The sequence below is a fragment of the Canis lupus genome, chromosome 3 (assembly GCF_048164855.1).
Source record: "Canis lupus baileyi chromosome 3, mCanLup2.hap1, whole genome shotgun sequence".
Classification (NCBI taxonomy): Eukaryota; Metazoa; Chordata; class Mammalia; order Carnivora; family Canidae; genus Canis; species Canis lupus.
The window spans coordinates 42,950,656-42,963,445 of NC_132840.1; the positions used below are offsets into that span (position 1 = coordinate 42,950,656).

Genomic DNA, 12,790 nt, shown 5'->3' on the forward strand with positions numbered 1-12,790 from the left:
GACTTATTTCAACTCAGTGGATTTTTGCAGTGCTTTCAAGTGACAGCCCTGTGGTCTCCTGGGAAGAGGACTTGCTTCTCAAGAATATGCAGTGCTTCAGCACAGAGTGGCCCTAACTCCTGTTAGAAACTCATAACACACTGCTCCTAATGAACATTTTCTAGGAACTAGATTCTTTTTTTTTTTTTTTTTACGGAACTAGATTCTTTATCACACGATTCATGTCTAAAGACATCAAGCAAGCATGGAAAGAAGAGTGTAGCTTGAACCTTTCCTTTTTCGAACTGGAAAATTACTCCTGTGCCTCCAAGTCCCAACCCCAGTTCTGATTTTGTGTGTGTGTGTGTGTGTGTGTGTGTGTGTGTTCAGTATTAAAAATGTTTGTGGGGGACTGGTTTTATTCCTGCCGCATAAGCTTTAAATCCTCCCAGGAATGTAACTGTGAGGCAGGACCTGTGTCCCAGCCTAGCAAGCAGGGAGACTGCTCACATGGCCCCTAACCAACAGGGAAGCCTGAGCCATGAGGTTAATTGTGAGTCCTCCCTCCAGAAACTGCTGGCTAGAAACCCCAGCATCTCCTGTTTCCTTCACACAGTTTAAGCCTTTCTCTTCTGTTTTCCAGATCACAAGTGCTATAACAGCACAGGTGTGGACTACCGGGGGACCGTCAGTGTGACCAAATCAGGACGCCAGTGCCAGCCGTGGAATTCCCAGTACCCCCACACGCACACCTTTACCGCCCTCCGCTTCCCAGAGCTGAATGGAGGCCACTCCTACTGCCGCAACCCAGGGAATCAGAAGGAGGCTCCCTGGTGCTTCACCTTGGATGAAAATTTTAAGTCTGACCTGTGTGACATCCCAGCATGTGGTAAATGCCTTTAATGTGTCCACTTACCTTTAAAGGATCCCCTCTCCATCTCCCTGCCCTGAGGAGAGTCAGTAAGAGGGCAAAGGAGAGCTATAGTGTTTGTTAGATCTCAAACTATGTTTCTAAGACAGTTAAACCTTGCCGTTTCTACGTAAGATGTCTTTTAGGGTACCGACACACACTCTCAGGGGGCAAACTGCCTTATCCCCGTAACCACTGTCGTCAGTGGGTATAACAGACACAAGGGAACAGGCTCATCACAATCAGTCATGTAGAAAAAGATATTACCCACAATGCTCCATGTCCAAGTGTTAGCAAAACAGGTGTATTAGAAACAGAAAGAGAACTGTTTTCCCTTTGTCCTTGAGAACACCATAAGGTAGGATGAATCTATAGCTATTACGCACTCATCCAGGGCAACATGTAGACAAACTGTGTCTTCTCTGTCATCCTTTTATGCCACAGAAGTGTGGAAAGCAAATGAAATTCCTGAATCAGTTTGTTCCATTTTCTAGAAAAATATGTGGAAGGTAGGAGAAACAGAATGAAAATAAAGGTGAAACCTGGTTTGGGACTGTTTTGGAACGGACCCATCTTCCTGGTCCTAGTTCTCATAGATGATGTCAACTTGGTTCTCTCGACATAGAGGGAGAGTCTGGTGTCTCTGCAGGGAAAGCCACAGCAGTAAATTGGACATAATAATAACATCCACCTAGTGGTTACTGGGAGAATGAATGGGTTACTAAAAAAACTCTATGATGTCTGGAAGATAGTAAACGCTTAACAAATATTATCTGTTATATAATTATTATACAGTCAATATATAAAGAAAAATCTGCTATAATTCATATATAGTCAACATAGAAAGAGGAATGTTTGCTCCCAGTTTAGCAAATGTTGTTTGAGAGTCCACCGTGGAGCAGGGGGTTTGAAAGAGAATAAAATGTGATTCACATTACAGTCACAATGTAATGTGGATGATGCAATAGAAGTTAGCACGAATGTTATGGAACAGAGAAGAGAAAGCTGAAACATACTAAAGAGGTCCATAAGAAGAAGTAATAAAAATGTTAAAAAGAAATCTCAGTGATGAAAATTTGGGAAACTATTATTCAATAATTTTGTTCTTATGTGTTACCTGTTACTATATTGTCTTCTCTTGCAAAATGATTTTGTGGGTGGTGAAGCATGCCAGGTTTGAGAAAGAGGTGACCAGACCCTTTTTGTGTTGCTGGGCTTTAAAATGCCTTCATATGCAGCATAAAGAACAAATTATGAAGTAAAACTTTTCCAGAGCCACCATCGGAAACTTCAAAGCAAATTATCCGGTATTTTTTAAATGGTTTGCCCTTAATAATTCATGACTTTTCCCACATGCTATATTCAATGCTAATAGGAAAGGAATAAAAATAAAATGTAGATTTATAATCATCCACTTAGTTGTCCACCCTTTCTCCTAAACCAGGTAAGGAGAAAAAGGAGAAAAAGCATCACTTGCTGAGCATGAGTAATGTGTCAAGCATGGTGCTTGGGGTTTTCATAGGCTTTGCCCTTACACTGTGATGAGTGTTATTAACCCTATGTTACTGATGTTACACCCAACTACATCTTCTTGGTACTCTACTGTGCTATCTCAGAATACTGGTGTGTGTCCTTAAGAACACCAGATGAATTATTTTAGGGAAGAAACACATTGTTCGTTCCTCTCTTGGTAAGTGCTGTTGTCCTTTGGGTGACTTCTGATGCTCAATTTCCAACTAATACCCAGCAGAAGTAGGAAGATAATTTGGTCATAAACTAGAAGGTTTGTTAATAAGCTGATTCAAGCTTTACTACAATTAGTTTAGTTTAGTCAAGACTCAAAATTATACCTGAGAAATATGTGGTTTTCATTTCAGTGACCTTCCTGAAGCAATCAGACCAAATACATACTCTGAGGAATGAAAGGAATCCTCAAACAGTTTTTCAGACTGGATAGAGAAAGATCCCCTACAAAACACTTACTTACCATGTGCCTGCACAATGCTCCATGCTTTACATATTCATGTACATTTAAAACTCGTATCCACGCTATGGGGTTAATAGTGTTATTAACGTAGTCCACTGAGGTTCAGGAGGGTTAAAGAACTGGTATAAATCACACCAGTGATGAGATTGGACCTTGAACCTCATCTATCTACATAAAGCTCTGACCAAACTCAAAGCTCATCCTCTTTTCCCAGACACTCCCTAGCTCCCATTTAAAGATTTTTTTTTTTCAGAAATAAATAAAAGAATGACAATAGGCTCCACCTTTGGGTCCCAGTATACAGATTCCCATAATATGATGTGACATCAAAAAGTGTTCCCTTGCTGATGAGGAAATCCATCCTAGTATTACTCTATGTTCTCATAGTATCAGTAAATACAATGATGTTAGAAACCCTGAGAATATTTCATTCTGCATATTAGATGGCAGAAGACACAGTTAACCTTCTGATGACTGGTTAAGTTCTAGTCATATAAGAGATAAATTTAGATGAATGTTAAATCTAGAGATGACAAGGTAGTTCTCACCACTTATAATAATCATTTTTATTAAAAAGAACATTTTCATTTCAGTTTGAAAGAAAACAGTTGCTCTTGAATTCTTCAAGCCAAGCCACAAGTATATACATTAAGGGCACAGGGAATCCTTAACATTGATCAAGAAGCAGCTGCTGAGAGGCCAGTGGCTCTTCAATGTAAGAATTAAAAAAGAAAGCAGGTTAGCATCATCTGTTGTTCCTGGGCAAGGCTTCTCAGAATTGCCCCTGGATAGACCACCTGTAGCAATCTAATCATAATAGCATCCTACTTTATAACACTTCTTAAGAGCATTTGATTTTCTTTCTCTTTTCATTTATAGAAAAATTAAGAAAGAGAAAGTTGAAATTCCTGCCTTCTTTTATCATATGAGAAAACCAAGGCCCAGGGAAGTGGTAGGACTTACCCAAGATCATAAATCAACTACAGAATCTAGATCTCCTACCTCTAGGACCACTCACTGCTCTTTGTTCTATACTAGTGCTTCCCAAACGGCAGAAGTTTTGTCTTCCGGAGAACATTTGGCAATGTCTCAAGTACTTCGGTCCTCACTCCTGGTGGAAGAGGAGGGTTGTGAGATGCTACTGGCATCTACTAGGTAGAGGTCAGAGACGCTGCTAAACACCCTACAATGCACAGAATGACCCACACAAAGAATTATCCAGCCCAAAATGTCGATAGTGCCAGGGTGGGTGGAGGAACCTTGAGACTGGATAGGAATTACACAATTTAAACTATAGAACAACAATATCATTAAACAGCAGTTGCCGTTTATTGAGTGCCTACAATGAGCCAAAGACCATGCTAAGAGTTTTTGTGCATTATCTCATTTATAGCAGTCCTATAGCCCTATGAGTTGGGTTTATTCTATTCAAGAAGAGAAAACTGAGACTTAGAAAGGGTAATTTATCCAAGACCAAATGGTTAATAAGCAATGAACTAAAGACTCAAACCTATAGCTGGTATGTGTATCTGCTGAGATAGATAGATAGATAGATAGATAGATAGATAGATAGATAGATGATAGATGATAGATAGATAGATAGATAGATATTGAGAATAATGTTTCATCTTACAGCGAGCTAAAAGCTAGTGGGGCAGATTTGAAGTGAGTCTTTTTCCTTCTCCCTCCCAAATGAGATGGAGTCTCATGGGAATGTTCCTGCATTCTTTAGTTAAGTCAAAGTTAAGGAGATTTCAAAATCTCCATGTGGTTTCTCATTTTCCTACTGATAACTTTTGTTTTCATTTCAACCAAGTAAGGCTAAAAGAAGTATAGGACTAATTAAATGCAGAATGTGAGCATTTGTTGTACTTTCTAGAATAAAGGCATTTGAGAATGGTCTGCCACAGACCGTTTTTATCTGCAAACTCACTCTAAGACAGAAGATAAAATTAAACACAACCAAATATGTCTTCTATGAATTCTGGGAATTGGCTCTGCTAAGACTCTGTGCATGCACCCAGGTAGTGCTTGGAGGAAGTGAAAGGACCAAAGATACTTTGGGCAAGATCTGACCTCTCATCCTCCCTGTCTTTTCCTTCCTATCTATCCCAGGCATCTAACAATTAGAATGGTCAGTTATTTACTTAGTCATTCACTGAAACACAATGTATGTTGAGCTTCTATTATGCTTCAGATTTTGTGAATGGGGAGGTCACAGCATGCCCTCGTGTAGCTTACAATCTAGTAAAAGACTCAGATGGTAAAAATATGAATCACGTTCAGCACTGTTTTATAGTTCCCAACATTTCTGTGCGCTGTCATGCGCTTGGCATTTTAATGACTGCTGTCTGTTCTGTAATGCCAGCATCTGGCCTGTGACTTAAAATGTGTTGAATGAATGAATCCTCGTAATAACCACAGGATAAAGGTCTCCTCTCGACTCTACTGATGGAGAAGCAGAGGCAACATTTTTACTAGAGCCAACATTCAAACCCAGTCCGTGAGACTGTAGGTCAGTCTTCTGTCCACCGTGACACAACCACCTAAAGGACAAATTTGAGAGTATTCAGAGGAATGAACATTCCTTTGATCATTCTGAACTCTCTAGGTGTTTGGGATGCTGTTCATTTATTTTCTGATTTGCAGCTCCGCACACGCAGGAATGGAGCCCACAGCCACAAAGTCATCTATTCAGAGGGACCCTAGGTGCTCCACTCAGCCTCAGCCCCGAAGAGGACTAGCTCCCCCAGCAGCTCCATGCAGGGCTCACAGCATTTGCTGGTTTCCCGTTAAATCCAGCTCTCTCCTCCCTTCCCGGCAGCAGGTCCCCCATCCTCAGAGTTGGCCATCTTCCCTGAGAGCCTGCCTGCAAACCTTCGTTCACTACACCTTTACCTCTAGTCACTGTGGCCACCTTCCAACACAAATACTGTGGGTTGGGTGGAAACTACGTCGAAAAAGAAACATTTGCCTATGTTCTTTCCAACTGGCACCTAGGCACACCTCCCAGCTTCACAGTTCCACCGTAGCCCTATCATTGCTTTCCTACACAGCCTGGGGGCAGAACTATGGAAAATGCTTGTTTCTCCGGGAGCAGCTTTTTCATGATCTGGCCATTTTACTTTGGCTTTATTTTACCACGTGACTTCGGTTCTTTCTTTGTCCCTCATTTGTTCCTCTCTTGAATTGTATGGGGAAGCCGAATTTTGATTATATTAGGGCTTTCATATTCATACCTTGGCCCTTTATCTTACTCTAGATGAAGTCCAGAGGCCACGTTCCTTCCGCCAGCCAGGCTAGCATGTCCGAGAGGTCTCACTAAAAGTCTCTCCCTCTACCAAACAGCTAGAACTTCCAAGAGGGGGATGGTTTTGACTCCTCAGCCAGCTTCACCGAAGAGCACCCACTGATAAGAAAAGTCGTGGGCCATTTGGCTCCACTTGCAGTTTTCATACCTGGCCTATTACTTTTCTATTTCCTTTTAAGTCCTTGGCTTGCAACAGTCTGCCAAAGGGCACTGTGCCCAGTTCTGTGCCTGAAGAGCCCTGACTTGTCCCATAACCTTATAAACCCCCGCCCTGGGTTCTGCTTTGTCACAAACCATTTTCTACAACGTGGTGGTTTACAGTTCGGGGCAAGGCAGATGTTTTCCAGATTGCGAACACTGCAGTTTTTAACTCACTCTGTCAGCAGCCTTCTCCCATATTTCATAGAAGACCTGTTGTAAGGCAATTTGTCTTTCAGCCATTTCTTCAAACCAAAATTGAACATTACAGTGAATTGGATGGTGGGGAGGGGGAAATGGAGGGAGGAATAGAGCACTGCTTTGTATGGTTTGAAGTCTTCCGGAAGAGTTATTTTTATGCTACAGAGATTTTCAAGATGTACTTTATTCTCCAGTCTCTATACATTTTCGACAAAGTAAAGAACAATAGTTACCCAAAACTTATAACTAAGTCATGTTCCATAAACATTTTTAACCATAAAATAATTTTTTCTCAGAGATTTTTTTTTTATTGTTCTCAAAATATATTGAGTCATTTATCCAGTGTGTCAGCTGCTCTAGCAATAAGCTTTCGGAAGCTCTTAACTCTTTTGGCCTACCACCATGCCAATGGGAAGGGCTCCTTGTCGCTTTAACCCTTTGGTGACAGAATTCTGATATACCACCACAATGATCTCTGCCATTTGTTGTATCAGCCACGGTTCTGGTAGGAAACAAAAGGCACAAGCAAACATACTATGGAGAGTTTTATAAAGAGACTGTTTATGAAGACTTTGGCAGAATTAGGGGAAACCAATAAGGTGACGAACCCAGGGCCAACAGAAGTGGGAGGCATTACCATCCTAGGCTTGAAGAGCCAAGGGAATGATTAGTTACCTTACCCTATGGAGCCCAGCTGAGGCTAAAAAGAGATGTCCAAAGGCTGTGGCCTTTGGTAGGAGGAGGTAGCCAATCCTCTGCAACTCAGCAAGGAGGGAGCAGGAATAAACATGTCAGCCATACTCTTCTTGCCTTTGGCAATTCTTTTTGTCCCGCCAACGTCTCCCATTGGCTGAACCTAACCAGAAGCCAGAGAGCAAGGATGCCCAATGATACTGTCTATAGAAGTCAGCCTCAGCATAGAGCTGAGTAGAAAAGGACTGATACTGGATCTGAAGACACTCAGGGAAAATATTCATCACTAGCTTTAAATCAGTTGCTTCACAAGAAAGTCAAAAGAACAGTAGGTGCCTAAATAAGATATGTCAACTCAGTTTATAAAATTAAAGAACTTTAGGGGGAATCCTAGGAATCATCCAGCCTCTGTTTGAACATCACCAGAGACTGTCAGAGACAGGGACATCTCACCACCCTGAAGAAGTTATGGGATGGCCCCCACTGCTCAAAATCTGGATTTGTAAGTCTGAAACCAAAATTTATATGTGAAAGCTCCCTAATTTTTAAAAAATGTTGGCCATGAATTCAAATTAAAAAAAAAAATCAATAAGGAACAAGTCTATGTCCTAGATCTAGATCTAGTCTGTAACCTCTGGTAACATTTATCATCCACATTTGAAGGTACTTAGCACATCCTTCATTTGATTTTTAATTTGGTCGGAAGAGTATATAACTCTTCCAAACTTTCCTTACCCATTTTCCTCCTCCTCTAAATGTTTCTTGCTTTTTTAAAGCCTTTCTTAAAAATGCTGCCTTAGAAAACACTTTTTTGGTGTTTTTAAACTAGTGACGATAGAAGACCACGATATTTTTGATCATCACTCTGTATTGTCAATAAAAGGGTTTTTTGTTTTGTTTTGTTTTGTTTTGTTTTGTTTTTGCTTAAAGTACCATATGTAAAATTTTTTTGAGTATTTCATCATGCTATTGCTGAGTCTAGCTGAGCCTTCAAGTCTTCATTAAAACTTATCAGTCTTCTATTTTCCTCTTTTTTTTTTCTTGGTTTTGTTACATAAAATGTTATTTAGTAGATTTGCTTAATGAGCTTCTTTAAGCAAGAACCTAATGGCAAGCTATGTCTATTTGTAAAATTTCAACTGTTGGTTTGGGTCATTATTTTAGTCTATTTTGAGTAAACCTCTAAAATTTTATTTCTTTAGTCAGGTTTCTTTCCTAGATTTGGGTCATTTTCAAGTTAGATGAATATGGCATCATCATGTAGTTGATGATAATGTCAAACAGTCAGGTTCACTCATGCTTAGTTCTCTACAATTTGAGGTTGATTTGCTGATTAACACTGTTAGGGTATAGGCACATGGTAAATTACAAATCTATCTAATGATATTAATATCTAACCCTCCATCTTTGGTCCATAAGGATATCATTGGTCACTTGATCAAATGTCTTGCTAAAAGTTTAAGTGTGCTTGGTCTACCACTCTAAAATAATGCTATCAAAATGAAAGAGATTTAATTTTAGAAAACCTTTTGAATTTTGGCATGTAAAGATTATTAGCCCAATTAAAAAGTGGATGAAGGACTTAGATATTTCTCCAAAGAAGATATATAAGTGACCAATAGTAAGAAGAACGGAATCTCAAAGAGATATTTGTACACCCATGTACATTGCAGCATTATTCACAATAGCTGAGAGGTGGAAGCAAGCCCATCAATGGATGAATCCAGAAAGAAAATGTGATATATACATACAATGGAATATTATTCAGCCTTAAAAAAGAAGGAAGTCTGACACATGCAACAACATGGATAAACCTTGAGGACATTTTACTGAGTGAAATAAACCAGTCATAAAAAGACAAATATTGTATGATTCTGCTTATATGAGGTCTCTAAAATAGTCAAATTCGTAGAAACAGAGTGTAGACCAGGTGTTGTCAGGGGCTAGAGGGAAAGGGAAATGGGGAGTTATCATTCAATAAGTACAGAGTTTTAGTTCTGCAAGATGAAAAAGCTTTGGAGATCTGTTGTACAACAGTGTGCATATGCTTAGCACTACTGAACTGTACACTTAAAAATGTTAAGATGGTAAGTTTTGTTAATTTTTTTCCATAACTAAATTTTTTTTCAGTAAAAGAACAAAGATTAGCCCAACTCTCTCCTTTTGTAGAAGAGAAAACCGAGATCCTAAGAATTAATAGAAACTTATAGTGACCTCGTTTGGATTCTAGTTACTAAGATTTTTCTCAAGTGCTCACACAATAAGTTACTGTCCCTAACTTATGTGTCTAAAACATTTGCTGAAGAGAAACATTTTAATCACTATATATGTCCAATCAGAGTCTTCTTAAGAATTAATTTGAGAATAGGGACGCCTAGGTGGCTCAGGGGTTGGGTGCCTGCCTTTGGCCCAGGGCGTTGATCCTAGAGACCTGGGATCAAGTCCCGCGTCGGGCTCCCTGCAGGGAGCCTGCTTCTCCCTCTCCTCTGTCTTTGCCTCTCTCTCTCTGTGTCTCTCATGAATAAATAAATGAAATCTTTAAAAAAAAAAAAAGAATTAATTTGAGAATACATAAGGCAATAGATCATCTACTTAGTATTTCCATCATTAAATTGAGAGACCGAATGGTGGACCCAGCATACCAACTGAAGGCCTAGTTAACAGATTTTCTCCTTTGGCTTCCAGGCATATGCTTAAACATTGCTGGTGCAAGTTCCTATCTGCCACAGACTGTTATTTTATAGTTTTCAAATAATAGATGGTAGCAATTCCTATTTGTTTTCTACAGTTTTTATTTCTTTTCAGAAAAGATTATAATTTAACTTGTTTATTTGGGGAGGATTCTAAGGTTCTGTAAGATTTCTTCCCCCACCTTTGCCATTTTTAAGATCTAAGGACTTTTTTGTTTTAACTCAAATATCCCAGATGATGTTTCACTTTATGAAAGTACCTCTTGAATAGGAAATCATGTTTACCTTGTTTTAAGCCCCAGGATAAGAAAGGAGTATTTTCTCCATTATATTTAATTACTAATCAAAGTATTGAATATCTTTGTAAAAATAAAATAGGAATGTTAGATGTGAACTGTGATACCAAATTGTTGATTTTTAAAAGGAAATTAATCATGTGATCCAGACTAAATAGTTGGTTTCAAAAATCCCAAGTATTTAATTTGATGTAACTAATACGTGCATTTAACTTTTAAATGGTTATTTTGAAGTATTAAAAATCTTCACCATTCTAATTTCCAGCCAAGTTTTTTTAAAAAAGATTTTATTTATTTATTCATGAGAGACACAGAGAAAGAGACATTGAGAGAGAGAGAGAGAGAGAAGCAGAGACACAGGCAGAGGGAGAAGCAGACAGGGAGCCCAATGTGAGACTCGATCCTGGGTCTCCAGGATTAGAACCTGGGCTGAAGGCGGCGCTGAACCGCTGAGCCACCAGGGCTGCCCTCCAACCAATTTTCTTCGTAATGCACTGAGGGTGTCCAGTATCCTTTAAAGTGAATAGTAAGAATGTGTCCATTGTTCTAAAATGATTCTGTTTAATAGCGTGATCTCTACTAAATATTGGCCCTCATTAAAGGGAGCCTTGGAATCTTAAGGAGAATAATGAAGGACAATTCCATATATTTTAATTTTTATTAGTAATATAATTTTAAAAGCATAGAAGCATTGAAGGCAAACAGGCTTGCATTCCAACCCAGACTCTATCACTTTCCGGCTTTGTCAAATTATTTGTTCTTTCTTAGCTTTAGTCTACGTGTAAAATTGAGATGAAGGCAGCCCCAGTGGCCCAGCAATTTAGCGCCGCCTTCAGCCCAGGGCCTGATCCTGGAGTCCTGGGATTGAGTCCCACGTCAGGGTCCCTGCATGGAGCCTGCTTCTCCGTCTGCCTGTATCTCTGCCTCTCTCTCTCGCTCTCTCTCTCTCTCTCTCTCTGTGTGTGTGTGTGTGTATCCCTCATGAGTAAATAAATAAAATCTTTAAAAAATAAAAATAAAAATAAAATGGAGATGACACCAAGTACCCGGTTAAAGTGATGAATAAAAATGCTAGGCTGGGGATCCCTGGGTGGCGCAGCGGTTTGGCGCCTGCCTTTGGCCCAGGGCGCGATCCTGGAGATCCGGGATCGAATCCCACGTCGGGCTCCCGGTGCATGGAGCCTGCTTGTCCCTCTGCCTGTGTCTCTGCCTCTCTCTCTCTCTCTCTCTCTATCATAAATAAATAAATTAAAAAAAAAAATGCTAGGCTGTTCCTGAGAGCTGAGCCCACGGTGGGGGCTGGGCTCTGCCGCTGACCTCTGCCCCCCCCCCCGACCCTTTATGTCAGACTGTAAGTCACTATTTTTGTGAAAAGCTATGCGACCCCCACAGCAAAGGCCACTCCTGTCCTCTCCTGCCCCTGTGTGGCATTCAAACCCTTGCACTTCGCACACTGCACCCAGAGCACAGGGGATTTTTTAGCACGCGTCCCACCCAGCTCTGTTTAGGCTTGTAAACCAGACTTCAGGCTCACATGTGTTTTACTTTGTTCAGGCTGCGGCTTCCTCTGTTGTGTTGGATCGCCCTAATAAAGACTTCAGAACTGAAAAAAAAAAAAAATGCTAGGCTGTTAAAAGAAGTTGACCAATGTTAATTTTCTAATTTTCCATGAGTAAGGTTAGTTGTTCTGTGGAATGTTTTCATATAAAGTTTTTTGAGCCAGACTGACTCTCTTCCGGCCTGATGTGGAGAGAGGTGTGTGGGGGGGAGTAAATGTGCTATCACAGGTTGACAATCGGTCGAAATTTGTTTTCTGTCATTTCCAACATGGCCATGTATTGTTCTGCTTGATTATTTCACTTGGCAAGAAGACACTGTGGGCTCGTTTGCATATCCTCGGTGTAATCAGAGGGAGCCAAGTTTGCCTATGTTTAAAGGATTCAGCTTCTTGAAGTTTGTGCTCCTTGCAGACCCACTGGGGGATTTGTCCCAGACCTCCCATTTACAATCACAGGCGTTCTGTGAATAATCTGATACAGAATGAGAACAGAATAGATTCCTTTGTTTGCCAGACAGGTGAGAGCCCTACTTTCCCTCATTGCTAGAAACCTGGGCCAGAAAAATCACTAGCGTTACATGAGTACTAAATTAATCTCATTCCTTTGTAATCATTACTCTCATAATGATTTCACTGAAAATCCAAGAATAACAAGAGGGATCCCCCCCCCCCCCAGCACACACTAGGGTACTGAGAAATTTGAAAGTGTTTTTATATGTTCATAATTATAGCATCCAACACGTATATGGCAATTTTCGATTTTCTGATGTTTTGTCATGAGCATTATCTCTCATGTGAGCCAAATAAGATTGGTAGAGCAATTATTCCCTTTAAGTAAATAAATGAGGGGATGAGGTAAAAGAGGTTGTTTCCTGCTTCAGGTTATTTAGAATTCCTTGCCCAAAGTTTTTATTTCTGAATCCTTTTCCACTCTAAGGGTAAGAGTTAAACAGTGAGTGATTGGGTTG

The 12,790-nt window shown here is 40.1% G+C and overlaps 1 protein-coding gene across 6 annotated transcripts in view; it reads left to right on the forward strand.

Annotated features, from left to right (window-relative positions):
• The window catches only part of ROR1 (receptor tyrosine kinase like orphan receptor 1), a 475,484-nt gene that overhangs the window by 440,882 nt on the left and 21,812 nt on the right, over positions 1–12,790 (forward strand). For all 6 annotated transcript variants that reach the window (XM_072820556.1, XM_072820555.1, XM_072820553.1 and 3 more), the window contains one exon: positions 623–868. In XM_072820556.1, coding sequence (XP_072676657.1) covers positions 623–868 — 246 coding nt within the window. The remainder of the gene's footprint in view (positions 1–622; positions 869–12,790) is intronic.